This window comes from Monopterus albus, unplaced genomic scaffold (assembly GCF_001952655.1).
Source record: "Monopterus albus unplaced genomic scaffold, M_albus_1.0 scaffold99.1, whole genome shotgun sequence".
In the NCBI taxonomy this organism is placed as follows: domain Eukaryota; kingdom Metazoa; phylum Chordata; class Actinopteri; order Synbranchiformes; family Synbranchidae; genus Monopterus; species Monopterus albus.
The window spans coordinates 3,982,750-4,002,722 of NW_018127979.1; the positions used below are offsets into that span (position 1 = coordinate 3,982,750).

At 40.3% G+C, this 19,973-nt stretch overlaps 2 protein-coding genes across 3 annotated transcripts in view; both read right to left on the bottom strand.

The window, feature by feature from the left end:
• Positions 1-1,858: 1,858 nt before the first annotated feature.
• lrrc58b (leucine rich repeat containing 58b) lies at positions 1,859-9,244 on the bottom strand. 2 transcript variants are annotated; one of them, XM_020609491.1, is made up of 4 exons: positions 8,326-9,244; positions 4,378-4,506; positions 3,937-4,229; positions 1,859-3,524 (listed from the first exon to the last, which is right to left on the bottom strand). In XM_020609491.1, exons 1-4 carry the CDS (start codon positions 8,781-8,783, stop codon positions 3,331-3,333), a joined length of 1,074 nt encoding a protein of 357 aa, XP_020465147.1. In that variant the 5' UTR covers positions 8,784-9,244; the 3' UTR covers positions 1,859-3,330. The 2 variants fall into 2 exon arrangements, with proteins under 2 accessions (XP_020465147.1, XP_020465148.1); XM_020609492.1 differs by having other exon boundaries at positions 3,937-4,214; positions 8,326-9,236.
• Positions 9,245-9,961: 717 nt separating this feature from the next.
• Positions 9,962-19,973, bottom strand: part of fstl1b (follistatin-like 1b) — a 23,578-nt gene continuing 13,566 nt past the window's right edge. Inside the window, exons 3-11 of the mRNA XM_020609477.1 lie at positions 19,593-19,694; positions 18,809-18,938; positions 17,541-17,573; positions 16,636-16,766; positions 15,611-15,729; positions 14,983-15,095; positions 13,237-13,347; positions 13,021-13,115; positions 9,962-11,437 (exon numbers count right to left, since the gene is read on the bottom strand). Of these exons, the coding sequence (XP_020465133.1) occupies positions 11,396-11,437; positions 13,021-13,115; positions 13,237-13,347; positions 14,983-15,095; positions 15,611-15,729; positions 16,636-16,766; positions 17,541-17,573; positions 18,809-18,938; positions 19,593-19,694 (876 nt within the window). The 3' untranslated portion in view covers positions 9,962-11,395. The remainder of the gene's footprint in view (positions 11,438-13,020; positions 13,116-13,236; positions 13,348-14,982; positions 15,096-15,610; positions 15,730-16,635; positions 16,767-17,540; positions 17,574-18,808; positions 18,939-19,592; positions 19,695-19,973) is intronic.

The following is a 19,973-nucleotide window of genomic DNA, read 5'->3' on the forward strand; positions in this document are numbered from 1 at the left end:
GCTTTCCCTCAAGTTCTTGTCAGCCTCTCTACCATACCTTATTGGGCAAAAAAAAACATTTTACACCCTGCCTGAAGCACAGCCACAGGTTCATCTGATCATACTGCACTGCAGTTTCTTTTAATATTGATTAGAGCTGGGGGAATATATTTCACATTTTTATGCTGTTGCATGCAGACAGACAGACAGACTCTGTGGAGATAATTGAATAAGAAAAACTTTTGGTGTCAAGATAGACTGCAAAAGCATGAATGAAAAAGGAAAGGGGCATTTTAAACTATTAACCCTGTCAACAATAAGATAGTCACACAGCAGAGAATGATTATTTGGCTACCACTTCTTTTCTTTCCCCTCATACCACCTCCACCAGACTCTCTTTGTGGGATTAACAAAGCAATTTTTGAACACAAGAATTGACTGTTGTGAGGATGTCTGCAGTGCGTGTCATAGCGGAGTGCAAATTTCATCATGCGTTAGGTCTGGCATGCATGTTAATGCACACTGGCTATGCTGTGAGGTGATGTGGGCTGGCGCCTCTGACTAAGGGTGAAAAGAGGCTTGGTGTTAAACAGCACCATACACTCTCTATGCTTAATGTTGAACTTTATTTCCTCTTTTTCCCCATGCACCATTCCACCCTAGATGAAACCCTTGCCCCCCCCCCCACAGCCTTCCGGTGTTTTCACAATGAAAGCCTGAACTGAATGTGTCTGTAAACATTCATATATAAACATGTACATGAACACATCTTAATGTATGGAACTTAACATTGAGCATCAAGAAAAAGCCTCATGTCAACACTTTGCTCTTTGATCTGATCATATAGAATAGTTTATGTATTGTTAACAGTTACTGAAGAGAATGGTGCCCCACAAAATGAAGCAAACAAAAGTTTAGACGGAATTAATCCGCACATATGACAGAGACAACTACACACGGAAAATATGACCACACAAAGACACAATTACCTTGCAGAATTGCTGACTGCTATTCCCGGGATGGTGCCGTCCTTCTTTGAGGCCAATCCAGTTCCAAATCCTGTCATGACTTATTTTCAATGACTTTCAGTAGAACTTCAACTAAAGCTGATTTGACTACTCAGTGCTGGTGACAGCGACTCTCCTCATCTGCAAGCCACAGCTTATTGCCTCATCACGGTTGCATCTCAGGTTGCATTTGTGACTACGTCCTCTTGTCGAACATGAAAAGAATGCAAAGTGTAAGCGTATGTGCACATAAACCTCGGACGTAACTTAATTCCATGCAGTGTGCTGTAGTGTTTCCTTACGGAAATAGATAGAGATAGGTTCTTGCTATCAGTAGTAGGGTTCTGAAAGGGTGTAAGTGAAAATGAGGGAGGAGACAGCACAAAAACATAGGAACCAAGCTGTGACTCTGTCAAAGACATTCAAAAGTAACAAAATATGTTAAAGCATAATTCTTGTGAGCCAGGCTTAAGTGAAAAGAAATCAAACAGAAATAAAGTAAAGTAATCTGTGGTACTCGGCAGGTGATGTTACAGGACTAGCAGACTGTGCGAGGCAAAATGTGCTCATCCTGGCATCTCCTGGGTCTAGGATAGAGGAAAGGTTGTTCGGTATTTAGTTAGTCTCAAGCATGAACCCACCTTCTTATGCAAATGAAACCTGGACAAATTCAGACTTCAAAATGATTGGACCGGTCCATGTAAAGGCACGCTATTTGTACCTCTTGTGCACAGAAAACAACAAAGAACACTATAAATGTCTTTCAGTAACTGGTATTAAAAACTAATAAAACAGCAAAACTAGTAAAAGTTATTCTTCTACATCACACACACACACCACTTTAATGGAATCACAAGAATCCAAAACATTTAGAAGACAGTACAATCAGTCTTTATTGTTTACTACATATACTGTACAGTCTACATCAATATCTGAATGGGGTAAAAGTACAAACAATTCTATATTTTTTCTGTTTGTCACCTATTTGGCAAAGGTGTGTTTAACATTTTGTTATAAAAGGTCATTTTACTCTTTAGTGTGGTTACGCTGACAAGTACAAAAATCATGTTAAAAGGATTTTATAATTCAGAATGTAATTGTCACATTTCAGGGTGCGTATCATATTTCTTCCTACCCTGTTTTACTGTTAGAAGAAGTCACCATCAGTAAGGCACTTAGCAAACGCTCCAGTGTAGGTGCTACTGTAACAAAGAGGAGCGTCTGTTTCCAGACATTAGACTCTAATGTAAGTCTGGGGGAGTTTTTCCTCCTCACTAATGCACAAACTCCTGGGAAGCGATAAAATCTGCCAGCGTGCCACACAAGGAAAAAGTAGAAGTAGAGATGTAACCAGGAACAGAAACACTGTCATCTCTCTTGAAATGAAGGTGTTTCAGTCTCAAAAAGAATTCAGAAAATATCAGTGGGCTCCATTTACAGATCTACAGTATATGTTTATGCTCAGAAAAGAGACAGCCCTGAAGATAAATATGAAGGCTGCTGTGTTCTGCTGAATAGCTATTGTTTCTGTGCTAACACTGAATGGCCCACCCCACATCCACTTCCTATGAGTAAGCCTGGACAAGCATTCTTCCAACTAAGCACACAACACATATTCTGGGTCCATTTAAAATAACTATGGCATCATGCTGGAGCAATAATCACTGTGCTGAAACAACCCAGATAAATCTTAGTCTTCTAACATTGTGTGGGCCAGTCTAATTACACCACACAGTGTAAACAGGACCATCTCATACATTGCACTCACTCAGTTTAAAGTACTGTGGTGTAAAACTACAGTCATAACTTCTGTTGACATACTTGGGGAAAAAAAAACCTACAGACTATTTTCTTAGTTAGCATAGCAGCTCTGATGATTACTCGGTTGAAGAAATAGACGAAAATTGATGTGCGTTTTCCAGCAGTTGGACAAAAACAAAAACCACACAAAAAAAAAAACCAAAACATGCAGAGTAATGTGCCACAGCTAATAAAAAGTACCAAGAGTTATATATAAAGATAAAGTATGCTGCCCTACAAAGGGAAATAATCCTGCCACGCTTCCAGTCTTCAGAGTTCAAACAAGGGTTTTGCTGCCCCCCTGTGCTCAACCGACAGAGCAGCACTTTGATGAGTCAAGACTGACAGGCTGGAATTGCAGCTCTGCATGGCTACATAGGAAATGACGTCCTTTACTCATGTTATGTAGAGCGATGCGCACTGAGAAGGAGCAGAGTCCTTACCATAAGTCCATAAAATTGATCAACATGTTTGACAATCATGTCTCTGAAAATGCTGAACACAGTGACATGCCGACAAGGGTCAGAGGCTCCTCGGTGTCCTACTATCCCAGAAGAACCCTCTGCAGGCGGTCAGTGGGCACACTTCTCTCATCCTCTGACTCTGCGTCGCTCTGGGGGTTGGAGCTGCAGGGAGAGGTGCACTCTGGGGAGCACAGGTAGTGCATGAGGGGCAGCCGGTACTTTCCGCAGAAGTCCACAAATTTGATCTGGCGCACACATGAATCAAAGTAGACGCCTGGAGAAAGTGGAGCGTGACAGGAAACACAAGGAGGTAGGTCAGTGACTTGTATTGTTCTGTATGACAACACCTTCACAAACTCAGATGTAAGACCACAGAACCAAACAGCCAACAGTAAAGGGAAAGACAAGTACAGGACAGTTATCCTTTTTTTGGTTGAATTGGTAACAGCTGGTGATAGGGTCACCAACTGTGGGAGATAAGTACACTTTCATTTTAAAGGGCCAGAAGCCAAAATGTTTGGGAACCCCTATCAAAAACAGGCATAAAAAGCCATTTTTAAAAGCTTGATAACAAACAAACAAAGAATAAACAATTCCTAATATTTCACACATTATATCCACTCAACATCAATCCGCATTTTCTTCATACAGGGTGGAAAAAAAAAAAAAAAAAAAAAGTGTCTAACCGGCACACTTAGGGTTGGGACACTTGCTGGCCAGGTCCAGGTAGCGCAGCAGATTTGAGGGTAGGTCGCAGGCGGAGTAGGGAATATTTCGGCTCTTAACTGTACGTCCTGCCAACTCCAGCAGTGAGGGGGGGTCATAGGTCATCTCCTTAACAAAGCGCACCACCAGTGGGTTGCCTCGAAGACTGAGCTCCTGCAAGTGCACCAGGCTGAGGATCTCCCTCGGCAGGTAAGTGAGCAAGTTGTTGTGGAGACTTAAAGATCGCAGCGAGTGGAGTCTGGAGTACAGGGGACTGAAAGGTACTTTGTTTCCACATGCAAAATACACTTACAGGAATGTGCAAGGGAAAGAACACGTACAATTCTAGCTTTTTTTATAATCTGAGGATATTATATGCTTCAGACTAAACTGGTAGGACAGTGGTGGAGTGCTGCAGTTACCTGGTGAGCTGCGGTGGAATACTTTGGATGCGGTTGTCGCATAGCACCAGGTAGGTGAGGTAGGGCAAATTAGCCACTTCAGGAGGAATGGCTGAGATGAGGTTTCCACCCAGATACAACAGCTCTAGACTGACAGAAACATGACAGCAAAAGGGTTCATTCTAAATCAACTTACATGCTTAGAAAATACTGAATAAGCTTAACAAAGTGAAATATAACTGAGATTTTCACATAATATTTAGGTTTGTTTTGGTGCTAAATGCCCAGATATAAAAACAGTACTTTAAACCCCTACAAAACAACAAGCTGTGGTTCTCTTTTAGCAATGCATGGTTTTTAGAAGCTGCAACACCTGCAGTGTGTACTTACATTTGCTATACTGTCATTGTTGTGGTGGTGTTTATATTTTAGAGGGTAAAGATGCTATGAAAGATAACGGGCTCTGGTCTGCTGAGTTTCCCCAAGTTAAAACTCACACACCACAAGGGGGAGTTCAAGAGGCATGGTATCACACTCGTGAGTTGGTGTGGTTGTTCTTGTGTTTCAGGAGTCTACATTAGTCTGAGGCACCACTTAAAAAACAAAAAAAGGTGATGAACAGACACTAAAAGTCCAAAATTATCTCAGATCATGAGGACAATTTTTGTACTGTACAGCATTTATACATCCCACTACGAGTGTACAAACCTAACATCAGACAAACTAGATTATTTATGTGGTGACCTTAAACCACCGCATGAAATATCACTAGACAGTAAAACTGTTGTACTCATGGTTGACAATAAAGGGCCCTGGTAGGTCAATGGGGACATGGAGTACACAGAAGGGTAGGGGTGGGCTGCAATGGATGGCTGATCAGCAAAAGATGAGGCCTGCTCGAACTGATGACACAGCGCTTTAAACTGTTCCTGGTGGCTGACCACTGAGCAAGCAGAGCCAGGACTGAGACACTCAGGGTCAGATCACCGACACAGTGACACAAACCAGCCATCAGATTCTGAATGGTTACTTATGGGGACAATATACAAACGTAATTTTCACAAATAACCAAACCCGCCACCTTTTCCCCCTGGACATTCCATCCAAACATACACTGGGATGATGTTTCTTCTCTATACACATAAAGACAAGGCTGCTGTTATTTTAGGTCAGTATTATACAGTTACATGGTATTATTAACCCAAGCTTGGACTATATTTTGAGATTCAGAATTTCCAGCACTGGCCATGAAAAAAAAAATCGTTGAATGACAAAATCATAGATCGTAGAAGCCAATGTACCCTTTAAAAGGAGCCACAAGGTTACACAACTGAAGTGGGAAAGACTGCAGCAGGCAACTGCAGATTCAGCTGAAGTGGCAGAGGAGAAATAACTTAATAAAAACTCACACACTAGCTAACGATTATGAAGTACAGCAGAAGAAAAGGCCATTCTAATACACACCACATAACCAGAGACGCATTGTGTTCTGGAAGCTTCGTGAAGGTAGAGTTAGATAAGTGCAGTAAATGCAGAAACAATGTGGGGAAAGTCTGCTAGACTCTGAAAGAGAACTGGAAGTTTCAACCTAAGATCCAAGACAATGACTTAAAAAGTCCGTAAATAAAGACTGACGACGTGACAGCTCCCAGAAGTGAAGCCAGCGGTCGGTAGCCCCCCTGCGGACTGGTTCCACCCCGTTAAACCCTGTCCTCTCTGTTCGTGGATGGGACAGGAGCCAAACTAACAATTCAACAAACACACACACACACACACACACACACACACACACACACACACACACAATCAAATAAATGTTTCCCAAAGGTGATGTTTGTCTTTTTAGGTAGATATCACACCACTTTGTCTACAACTGGTCACTGTTTTTAACAAGTTATTTGAGGATATAGAAACATGTGTATTTTTGGATGACTGACCCCTGGTCGTTACCGAGCAGAATCTGGTTAATGAATCACAAATGTAGGATGGCAACCCCCCAGTTCAAATATTTTGGCTTCAAATTTTGCATAGTGGCAATAAGTGGTGACACGTGTCCATTTTTAAATACAGTCAGCACTTAAAAACAACAATGCTATTGTCCTGAGAGATGCTTCATTATGCAAAACCAGAGGTTAGTCCTGGCTTACTTCTCTAAATTGTTTCTAAAAGTGGGAAATCCTCTTTTATAAATCAAGTTTCACATCTGCATGACAAAGTGTGAAAACATACCAGAGAGACTAAAAGGCTCCTCCCCAGCAGCACCTCATACTACTCTATTCTAAAGAGAAGACAAAATAAATGTACACATTTATCACAATTAGAGGTCACGCTTACTGTCTACTAACACTGGGGGGGGGGGGAACAACCTGAGCAAAGCAGAGCACCAAACAGCACTAAGGGGTTATCTTTTCTTATGCAAGAGGTTTTTCAGCTGACCACGTCAGGTATTTCACGATAAAGCTCAGTACTCCTATTCTGCTTGATAACATCCCTCCAGATCAGCCGAGTCAGAGTCCAAACCTCAGTCTATTTCAGAAGAGGTGACATAATGTAACACTTCAGCTGAATCATAAAACATGATATGACCTACACAGTTTTGCAAAGAGGAATAGGGAACACTATGTCCAGATTTAAAAAGCCGATACAAACTTACACACATAATCAATTAGATTGGTTTCTAGTTGTACTTAAATGTATATTCATTAGTATATTTTCTGTGCAGACAACTGACCAGCTCCAGCTAGTAAACATGTAGACTTGGTAGCAAATCAAGATGCCCTCAATTTTTACTTTGACCCTTGTTTTGATCCTCCAGTCTATTTGATCACAACTTATGTTTTGTTCTACTTTGCTTTTCTTTACAGAATACTGTTGGCCCCACTGACACACTATCCTACCCCTGTGTGACCACACACAGCAGTGTCTCTGCCGTTACTTGGTGCAATGTTTTGTTCATTCACTTTAATACATTTTACTAAATTATCCAACTTATTTCCCACGTCTTCCATGGCACTTCTACTTTCTTGCCATTAATAGCTACTGTGAGTTTGTAGATTTCCAAAAACTACTTGTGGACAGTTACTGAAACAGTTTAAGTAAATAATTACCTGCTCACTCATGAACCATGATGTTTACATGTTAAACTCACCAGAAATAAAAGTGGTACACTGAAATAAGGTAGAAGCAGTAGCAAACTAAATACCACTAAACCTACAAACCTGCATTTAAATGACATGTTCATGCTACAGATTGCCAATGTGACTGTCAAGGATATTATAAACACTGCTATAAAGATCCTTGCCAAGTTAAATAAGTGCGTCAATTCCTCTCACTACTGTGAAACAGCGTGTGCGGAAAGTGAGTTTACAATACGTTCTCGGGCACAGCTGATAAAATTAGGTTCAAGGCAGATGTAGCACACAGATAAGTTATGCAACAGATAAATGCTGACTGGAGCAAATGCAAACCAAGACAGCTCCAGACATTTTAGAAGTCAGGATGAACGTCTGCTATTGATGCTCAGTACCTGGAGCGTATGCATCTTGCCATCTGCTGATTATTTTCTTGATTAGCTGTTTATTCATCTGGTAAATATATGTCAGAAAATGGTTAAATAATCATCACAATTTCCCAAAGCTCAAGGTCTCCTTCAAATTGCGTCTCCCTTACAAGTCACCACCAGTGCTAAGAGTATATTAAACAGTAGGTAACTACAGCAAGTAACGTTAACTTACAAGTGACTGTGGAACATAGTTTAAGATAGCTAGCTAGGCTAAACGGCACACTAGCTCACCTATAGCTAGGTTATACAGTCTAGCTATTAGGCTAACTGTTACGTGTACATTACGTCGACCAACATCTACTCCTTGGACATCTTGTAATAGTTATTTTGACTTTTAATGATAGTGCTAAGTTAGCCAATGCTTACATACATACATATATACACTAGAAGATTCTGGGTGTACCTACCTGGTCAGATTTTCTATTTCTGCAGGTATGCTTTTCAGTCTGTTTCCGCCGAGTGAGAGCGAATGCAGACGCAGCAGTTTCATACACTGAAGTGGGATCTCCTCAAATCGGTTTCCACTAAAGTTCAGCGTCTCCAGCTGCAGAGATCCGAACTCCTTGGGCAGCGAAAACTCGTCCAGGCGGTTGTTCTTGGCTACGAGTGTCTTCAGTCTGGTCAGTCGCGTGATGCCATCGCAGATATCCACCAGACCGTTGTTGCTGATGTCCAGAAACTCGAGTTTGCAAAAAAGGCTGACCGACGAGGGGAGCGAGGCTAGCCGGTTGTAGCTCAGGTAGAGCTGCTTGGCGTCCCTTTTCCTCTCGTCACTGATGCTGTCAACGTTAAAAGTGTTCAAACTCAAATGTGAATAATCAAGTACGACGTCGCCTGCTGCCCCCGCATCTTCGTAACTCCCCATTTTGGTCACTTTACCGTAAATTTGCACTCTGAATAAAAAATACCCGCAAAAGTTTTGCTGACGGCCGAAAAGAGAATTAGCTCCAGAACCTACCGTCTACTTTCAACATGAAGAACGTCAATATTTCTTTACACTTATCCGTAACATTTAACCTCATCGCTAGTGCAAATGTAACGTTAATTTAGTAGTGAGGACAAACGGCTGTAGCCATATGTAACTACATGGAAAGCCGACCAGCTGTCCCACAGCACAGTCCGTCTTTGAGGAAAATATTTGCTCCTGTTTTCACAGATTGGCTAGTCCTTTCAAAAATCCCGCCCGGCCAACCGTTGATTGGTTAGTCTCCAAATCCGTCTAATTGCAAAACTTTCAAGTGAAGTGTTTTATGGCACAGTATACTGAGGTTTTTATAACGGTCTACCACCACGTTGCTCGATGAAATTGGGGTTATTTAGGTATTAAGTTTTGCATAAGCGGAGAATGGTGGCGAAATGACGCGTGCCATATGCCATTATGCAACATCCCTCTTGTGTTGTGCAACGCTTTGCTGACTGAACAGATCGTGCACAGAATGGCATAAAGGCACAGGATAACTGGGCCCCGCCTACTATATTCAGACCTATTCATAGTACTGTCGCTGTTCATGTTACTTTACAAGTAAACCACACAAATAGGAAGTAAGGTTTAGGCTACTTGAATATATACTGATTACTACAGATTGGAGAAACTGTTTCTGACTGTAAATACTAGTAAATGTGTAGACTTGTGCCACTTGAATTAGCTAAAGCACTACATACTACTTACGCTACATAATGAGTCTGAAAATGCATTATGTTATTAGACAAAGTATTTTAATTGTTCTAGACAAAATGTGAAAGCTCTTCGTAATAAAATGCACTGAATGCAAAATATCAAGCAGGAAGGATAGTGATGCATTCAGTGGCAAAAAAATAGAATCATAAAATAGCAGAAATAAAACAATAAAGTTACTATAACAGCAGCAATAGCTCTGTACTACTTTCTTAGTCAGTTGAGGCTATGCCATAGCTAATGGGGAATCTCAGTTAATAAACACTACTATTTATTGTTGTCTAACAAAAAACTCCTTCTTTTACTTAGTATTTGAAATTGAAATTTGGCAAATAAAAGCACACAAAACAAAGTGACAGCTGTGTTGTGGTGTATGGGCTTTATTGGCATACGTACATATTCTTTACAGACTCTGCACCTTAAGTGGAATATAAAGATTTACTGTACCTGGAACCTAAAAATGCAACGTTCACATGGACATTTATCAAGGAACAAGTCACAAAGCACTAGTTTACTGCTAAACATCAGCAAAGCAAACTCATTCTTGCTATGCCACATGGCATAATATCCTATGTGCAGGCAAAGGTTGAAACCTACATCTTGCAGGTCTAAGGCACTGATTTTTTATTGTCAAACCTCTCAATTAAGATACAGGATTTAAACAAATAAACACATTTGACAGACAAAACTACTCTCAGCATCACGCTTTTAACAGCACACTCAATCACACACATGCTTTATAAGCACCCAGTTACTGATGTTTCTAAACTACTTTAAATGACAGTGAGGCTAATCCTTCTGTTAGAGTGAGTTTGAAAGCACAGGTATAGTGTTGTTGCTGGGTCCAGAGTAATGTTTTACCTGGAGAGTTTTGTACATCATTTAAACACTTCATCAAGACTTTGGTTTCAGATTTCACCATGCTATGCTCAGATCAGGCCTCACCTGGGTGCAGTTGTGCTGCATCACACTGAAAGCTGAGCTGCTATGCCTTTGTCTCAGTTATATAAGACACAGACAAGGAAATGTTTAACCAAAAATCACAAGAGAGAGCTGGACTGAGCATAACATGGGAACAAGGTGAGTTTCCACTCAAGCCAATAATACACTGTACATAAAAACAATTTGCAGAACTTTTTTGCAACAAAATTATTACTTTAGCACTAAGATACAAACAAATGTCAGGCTTGTGATAAACTATGTCTAAGAAAGCTAGAAAGAAAGAAAGAGAAGTGCACTGTTCAAGTAGTAGCCTACTGTGGCAGTAAATGCAACAAAAACAGTATCACTAGTAGCTTTACCCTCTTATCCCACATTTTCAAATCAAACTGCTATCCTATGAAGGTGTGGAGAAACATGCTGCACCAGGTGTCAACTAGTGAGCTTTCTTTGTGCTCCAACAGTTGCCTCTTCTCATCAGGTAGGTTCTCCAAGTTCCTAACATAACTACCTTCTCAAACAGTGACTTCCATATTCTAAAACAGTAACAACTTGACAATTTATTTTATAATAACTGTAAAAATATACGGATTGTAGTAAAAATAGCCCCAGGGCTAGTGTAGGGACACAGTAATACAATCAAAAATGACAGTACTGAACACAAGGGAATCCTATAATAATCAATGCTAGCCCCTCAGTCTAATAGACATCCACGCAAACATATAAACACTGTAAAAATGTATAATAATTAACATAGCTGAGAACCATGACCGAGTCCGTTTAATAACAACACACGGCCGCAAGATAAATCAAGTATAGAAGAAGGGTGATTGCGTGCTTCCTCTCCTTCGCTGCATCTTTACTTAGGCATCCTTTGTGCTGCTCTTCATCTTCTCAGCTGTTTCCTGTTTTTAAATGTTGAAAAATTACAGAAAAGTGAATTATAACATACAGTATAACATTAATTTTTTCTTAATTATTAATACAAATACTGTACAGATGTCACCCTTTATTCCTTAAAATCAAAACTGTATTTTGAAGCCAGGGCCTCGTGATGAATTTACAGCATAGGGAGTTTTACACTGTAAAAAAACTCATGTTTGTTTACAGTGGCATTATGAGCTGCCCTTCTTGACTGCAATACATCTACTTGCTGAATCAGCTATGGCCTCGTGCTGGAGCCCTCGTGCTACCTTGTGACCCTCATGCTCTCATACAGATATATAAGAGAGCACGCACAACAGCAGACATGCCATAAAACAGTAATCTACTCTTTACGTTTAAGGTCAGTGAGACTGTACAGGTTTCAGAAATAGGTTTTTACAACTTAATTCTTAGGTTAAAGAGGTTGTAAAATGGCAATATCCATCTAGACAGGTTGCATGTTGTACATAGAACTGGTTGGAGGCTGTGGTAATACTTGTTTTTAATTGTTATACAACTGCTATTAGACAATTGCTACTGTTTGCTCAGACACATTATACATCTGTTTTGATAAAGGAGGATATATTTAGGAAGAGTATGTAGGTCTTCAAGACCTTATGTGAAATACACAGTGATACTTATTTTTTTATCAATTCTTTTACTTGTTTCTATAACACTGACAAAATTAGCCCACTCTGTTCTAAGTGAACTGACTTTCAGGCATGTTTCCATAATTGTCATATATTATAACAGGCTGAGTAATTAATAAACCTGCATTGTACTCCTATAACAAAACTATCAAAATCATTACAGCAGAACCAGAAGTATTATCGTTTTTATTCCAAGCATTCCCCTTAGTTTTCAAATCCTGGCTCCTACATTACCCACAATCCAACCTGCCTGTTGACTCTTCTTTTTACCGCATATACTCAGTATCATAGTCATGGTCATCTTATAGTTTTATTGATCTAATTTCACAAACATTTTTCCCATTAAACCCCCCCCCCCATTTGAGTCATGAATCTGCTATACAGACTGTAAAGCCCCTTGAGGTAAATTTGTGATATTGGGCCAGACAAATAAATTGACCTATTTATTTCACAGGTTTTAATATTGTTTCACTTTTCCTGCCAGGAGTCATAAAGCTGCTGATACCCAGGCTCACTGAGCGGTGTTCGATTGGTACACAGTCACATAAAAAGTTACACCTTCCAATTCCTCTGTGAATTGCATTGTGCTGGCTGAGCAGTTTGATTCAAATACTCTTTGTCCTGAAAGACACTGCAATTAATCAAAGTTGTATCCTAAAGGAATCTAAAAGCAGACACTTGGGTTTTGGCTCACGTCACTGATATTACATGGATCTTATCACCAAGTGGAATCCAATGAGCAGTGGGCAGTGATGAAGCTTTGAAATATACTTTAGAAGTTGTAAATGTAGCCAGATCTTTTTTCCTTTTGTGTAGAGAAACTGTGGAATGTGCCCCTGATTTATATTGATAAAAATATAATTACATTACAATCTTTAATGTTTCCAGGGCTTTTTCAAATTACAAACACAGACCTGGTGTTTGTTGAGCTCAGCCACACGGAGGTTCCACTCCTCCTCTGTCATCTCTGCTCCAGCATCTGCTGAGTCATCCACAGCTGCAGTTTTGTCTGGACAGATAACAGAACAATCAATCGCCATGGCTGCAAGGTATTTGTTTTCATGTGCAAGTTGATTAAAATAATCAAAAGGATAAATTGTATAAAGATCATTTCCAGTATTTTAACTAACCAGTACAGGTCATAGCTGTGCAGACCCAGTTGCCGCATGCACAAACACAGCGGTTACACTCCACCTGGGTCTCTGCTCCATCTTCGTATGTCTCATCCTCCAAGGCACATTCTGCAGAAATGCATATTTCATGACATGACTATTCAGCTAAGAACACTGATAACAGACTACAGTAGGATGATAACAGAACAACGTTATAGTGCTATCACTTTCCATGAACATGATTTGTCACTATGTCAAAATGCCACATCATTCATCCAGTAGCTTAATTTTAAAATCACATGCATTGCTTTGGTTAGTTTTGTGTTACTAACGAAAAGTCAGAAAATCTGTCAACACCTTAGATAAACAGAAATTAAGCATGTGTGTCAAATGTTATATGTAAAAAAAGACATTTCCAACCATTTAAGATGTATAGTAAAACTCTCTTGTAGGTTTGAAAATATTTTTTGTGACCATAAGAAGACGGTATATGTTATAAAGCTAGAGTTTTAACAAATAATCCACAGCAGGCTGGCCAAATTGTGTGTGCGTGTGTGTGTGTGTGTGTGTGTGTGTGTGTGTGTGTGTGTGTGTGTGTGTGTAAGGGTTAAGGTTAGTCATTTGATTATAATGGGTAAGGTTGAGATTTATGGCTAGGAATAATACTATATGTCATGTCACTGAGTGTCCCCACAACCATAGAAAAAGAAATGTATGTTTCCTTGGCTGTGGTGAAGCTCCAGGATGCAATGCTTCATAGTGAATGGAAGCTTTCTTTGTGTTGGAGGAATGCCTCGGCTTCCTGTGAACTTTGTCCCAGATATATTGGCATCAAATGACTAAGCGGGCTGAAGAGAGCTCTGGCTGCATTGCCAACTATTTACAAGAGAGTTCCAGTGAGATTCACTGGTACAGTTTGCTGGGAGTCTGGACTGCCTAACTAAGTTTTTGTCAGTGCATCAAGATATGGCTAAAAGTACCCCTACACCTCATTGAAATAATGCTCCACTCTTGTGAAAAGGCATGCCTGCATGCCTTTGGTTCACTGTAGAATAAAAAAGGAGTTAATTCTCACCTTTTCTACAAAAATATTCTTAAATGGCCTGGAAAAAATTATTGGTACACCTTAGAAGTGGTGCTGCATAAGAAGATTGTAGTGATGTTTCAAGCAGCCCACTGTCTCACATGTATCTTTATTCATATAATCAGTCATTAAGCTTGTTTAAATGGAGAAAAGTCCTCAGTGGTCTCCTCGCATGCACCACATAACATGAACAAGAGAGAGAAAAAAGACAGTTATCGGGGCAATGAGGATAAAAAATATTTGCCAAGCGTAATCAAGGTAAAGCTATAAGAACATCTCCAAGCAGCTTGATGCTCCTGTGACTACAGAAGTATCAAGCATTGCAGCTTTAGAGTCAGTGGGACTGTAGTCAACCTCCCTGAACATGGCAGCAAGACGAACTTGACCTCAGACTGAACCAAATGATTTGAATGGTCAAAAAAAGAACCAAAAAAAAGAAGAATAAAACTGATAGAAGATTTCAAGGAAGAAGAGGAAGACCCACAAACATCTATGAAAAATGGAATTGAGAATATTGGATTCCAATAATCTTTGTTAGTTGAAACTGATCTCAGACAAAATGGCATGTTCTCTTTTGAAGTGGCATGATACCAGCACTTAAAGCCACACCTGTATGTGGCTGTGTGTGTAACTTTATGTTACATAATGTCAGAGTATACAGACTATCACTTTAGGCTCACTCTTCTCTGGTGGATTGAAGCCAGGCTTCAGGCAGTTGAGAAACTCATCAAAGCTCAGCTTCCAATCAGCATTCTCATCAGAGAGTTCAATGAGGGCATCGACACACAGGCTCCTGGGAAACACACATCCACACACATTAATGCAAACACCAAATGGTTATCACCTGTTTCATAATGTGACATAGAAAAAAAGCACACTGTAGAAATGATAATTAGAGAGTTTTATGCCACATTGCACAGGTGTTTATGCCAATGTGGGCTCCCACAGGAGGCCTTCAGTAAAGTGTGCACTGGCCCAGATAGGGTTTGTTGACTTACACCGCATACCTTAAAATAGCACCACAGCACACAGATACAGACAGGTGACAAATGAAAGGAAAAACCAACATAAAGTATTTTATCAAAGTGCTGGGCCACCATGTGCCACCAGAACAGCTTCAGTGTGCCTTGGCATTGATTCTACAAGTCTCTGAAATCTACTGGAGGGATGAACACCATTCTTCCAAGAGATATTCCCTCACTTGGTGTTTTGATGATAGTAGTGGAGACGCCGTCTGACACGTTGCTCCAAAATCTCCCAAAGGTATTCAACTGACCGTGAAAGCCACAGCATATGAGTCACACCAACCTGAGCAGCCTGTTGCTCTCCTGGTCTGCGTAAGACTGCAACTCCGCGACTGACTCGTTGTGCTGGATGAATCTGAGGAGTTCTGTGGAGTCCATCTGAGAGTCACCATTGTCATATGACTGCAGAAACATAGGAAAGGTACAGTTAATGTCTACAAATGGTAGAATATGAACATGTGAGCATGATTACTAGAAATATTACTCAGAAAGAAGGCACTGATGTTTCTTTTAAAAAGGTCAGTCCAGGCAGCCAGTAAATTAGCAGCCACTTCCAGAGAAAGAGGACAACAGTTGCCATGACAATCACCTGTAACTCTGATGCTAAGGGATTTCAATTTGGCATGAGCACCCCCAGTACTAGCTCTACTTACAGCCTGTATTTATTCAGTAATATTTTAAAGTGGGACTGGAGCAGAAGTGGGTGCAGGGCTACATGCAAAATTCAATTCATATACTCATTTTTAGCATAAATGTTTATTCACTGGTCACACTGAGTTAACATCAGAGCTGCTTGGTGGGTGTTAATCTAATGTATTGGGTTTATAATGCAGCCTCTAACAAAGCCTTTGCAAATAGTTTGCCAGTAATGACAGTGGACCTTTTAGATCATTAAAAACCCATTATATAGCCATGTATTTTGCTGGTGGAAACATTCATGAGATGTTATATAAAGGCATCATTAAGTATATTCTCTAAATGTGCAGCACCTTTTATGATGGGGAACACTAGATGAATAAATACTGCTGTTTAATCAAAGTGTTCCTAGAGCCTTCTGCTCTTCTGCACTAATGCCACACATGTCAGCCCACAGGGTGGTGGGGTCCTCCTCCACAGGACAAAGATCCTATAACCATCAACTGTGACATGAGTAATTAGATACAGTCTGGGGCAGCTTTAAAGATGAGGGCCCACGTGGATAAATAAACTGGGCTAGTCTATAAAAAGAATGTAAGATCATTGCTGTGCACTAACAGAGACCACAGCGCACTCTGTCTTTGTGCACCCCAACAGAGGAAAGAAGCCCACCTTGAAGTATTTCAACAGGGTGTCAGAGAAGTTGGATCCTTGGACAAACCAGCCGTCTGGGACAACCTCAGTCTGCAGCCACTGGATCACCCGACTCCTCAGCTCATTGCGATCAGCAGCATAGCATACCACTGCAACAGTCCCATAGGTCAGCAGAATTAATAAATAATCCGAAGGATGAACTCTATCTCACAAGCTGTTTCACTGGTGACCTCTGTCCTTTTGTGCATACGTCATTATTTGACTCAGAAGAACGAGGTTAACAACACTCTGACAGTGTCTCAGATTATTTAGAAGACAATAACAATTTGAAGCTCATTTTTATAGTTTATTGGAATCAGGACCACTATGTTCTAGCACAGGAACATAATAGTTCAAATTTAATACATCTGTGAACCATGATCTAAATCAAAAAATAATCCTGAATTTATGTGGGCCAACTTATATTGTGAATACTTTTAAGTCTTTAAAACATAATTTCATTAACACATATATGTACATCTTGGTGACAAATAAAAAAAAAGAATAAGTGCTCTCTTCCAGGATGACAATGCCCCCATCCATAAGGAGAAAGATTTGATGAGTATGAAAATGATGTGAATCATACACTAGGGCCTTCACAGTCACCAGATCTCAGCCCAGTTGAACACCCATGGGAGATTTTGGACCAATGTGTAATATTCTTCATCATCATCATTCAAACACCAAATGAGGGAATATCTTTTGGAAGAATGATGTTCATCCCTCCAGTAGAATTCAGATTTGTAGAATGTCAAAGAGCACTGAAGCTGTTCTGGTGGCACATGGTGGCCCAGCACTTTACTAAGACACTTGGTTTTTACTTTAATTTGTCACCTGTCTGTATATGCGCAGGAGCAAGCATGCACACACACCACAAAACTCACCTGGACTGGCAGCTGGTTGATCTGTTTTCTTCTCTATGGGTGATTTATAAAAAAAAGAGGAAAAGAATATATTTAAGCCAAAAAAAAATCAGCTGAATTATTTTGACATGATCCAGATTAATCAAGATAAACATAGCTTTTGCTTTGTACTTGGTCAAAGGTCTGTAAAGAGGACAGTGTGACATAACTGATGATCAGCTCAGTGCAGTGACTTATATGGTTGCCTGTCAACCTAGTCACCCCAGCTATCAGTTCTGTGAATATGGGCTAGTTCAGAGAGCAGGTCAATTAGAGTAGAAAAGGCCAGCAGATAGTCATGTTGGGATAATAAAGCACAGAACCTACTGTCTGTATCGAGCCAATGCTGAACCAAGCAATAACAAAGCTGGACTTTAATATTTGAGCTTCCCTCCTGCACTTCACATGATTCCTAACAACACAACACTTAGGAACAGAAATACACTAATCTGATATGCTGGATTGGTATTAATGGCAGTGTGCAGTATACTTACAGATATTAGTATAAAGACAAATCTATAGTAAATACAGTATCTTGGTCAATAACATTAGAACTTAATTACTTGGCAAATTAATTCAGTAATGGCAGGCCGCCATTTAGTGCCACAGCAGTGCCTGGTCTCCTCACATTATCTTACATAAAACTGATTCCATAGAGATTTATGCACTCTGCTTTTTAGTAACAACAGAGCACTGGTTGCTCAAGCATTGGTACTTGATATCTGCAGATACCCTGAACTGAGGTATCACAATGAGCACTAGGAGAAAAAATACTGGCCTTGTGCATCCCTTCATAGAAAGACTGTTGAGTGTTTTATTCAACCTCTACTACATTATTGTCATTGCCATATATATAATGAACAGAAATGACACAGTCTTGCACCCTATTCAAATTTGGTACCTCCATTAGATGAAATACCCTGGACTATCTGGGCATTTCATTGCCCTTGATGAGAACATTTTTTAATTATTAATGCTTATATTATTGTGGTCGCTAATGTGATATTAAAAGTGACCTTGAAACAGCAGCTGACAACACTACTGACAAGCCTATGAACACAGATGACAAATCCTTAAAGCGGACATATTAGGTGTTTTGTTCTGGTCTTTGCATATTAACAGAAAACATCTAGGACACTTCAGCACTGGGCAAACTTAATTTGCTGAGATGTGAGACTAATGGACTGTGTGGTAGAACAGTTTTGTCAACAGTTTTATCTTGTGCATTGGTACTAATGCTGGTGCTGTACCCAGGCAGTGTCCATCATGGGCCACTTGGATCTTCAGGCCAGTCAGACAGGCATCTCTGTGGAGCTCGCAGTGATTTCTGTACGTCTTACCATTGCTGCCACACACTGACCTCTTGTGGGGCTTACAGCTCTGGAAATTAGAAGAAGAAGTGATGTCACCACCAAGATTGGATAACTGTGTGGGTGAGGCAGACAAGTTCATCAGGAACCCCCAAAACTCAAAGTTTACTGTGTGGCAATTAGTGATACTAAACATAACTGTATTCTGGAAATTACAAGTTGAATATAATTATACTGAATAATTTAAGTGATATACTGTATGTGCACGCATACCAATCATAGGTCAAAATATTGCCAAATCCGGCTGAATTACAAAAGCCCTAAGTGTTACATAAGTGAAAAGCTGTTTGGGAGTCAAAAGAGTCATCTCATTGCTCAGCTGAGCCAAATGATCTGAAAGAGTTGGTATTCCCCTCAGTAGTGGCAATTGTTTTATAGAAATCTGATTAAGTGCAATTAAGTTTGGGAATCTGAGAATGTGGACTACTAAAGCATGGTATCGCCTGGGCCCCAAAGAAGGGCCCTGCTTTAGTACCTTATCTTGAAAAGGGTGCCTTTGTCAAAATCTAGTTCTGAGATTGTCTTGACACTTTATATGATACATATTACAAAACTGCATTTAAATCACCATGAGGCAAACTTGTGGTTGCATAAGATTTCAGATCAGAAATACACAGTTGCAGTGACACCAGCTGAGCTGCAGAGCCATGCCCCCAACACTAACCTCTATGCACAGACAGCTGGGCTCTCCCTTCTCACTGACAGCGCACTCTCTGCCAGCCCCACAGAACACATTGGCACACACTTTGCTCTTGCTCTGCAGCTCCTGAAAGAAAAGAAAACATGTTTGTAATTTAAAAATACCATTGGTTTCTACGGGTTTCACACACAGGGCGGCACTATTGCACTGATAATGGCATGTTTGAAAGCATTATGGAGGTGTTGACCACATTCTACAGCACATACACCAATTTGCATATATATACCATCCATCCATCCATTTTCCTACGCTTATCCGGGACCGGGTCGCGGGGGCAGCAGTCTAAGCAAAGATGCCCAGACTTCCCTCTCTCCAGACACTTCCTCCAGCTCCTCCGGGGGAATG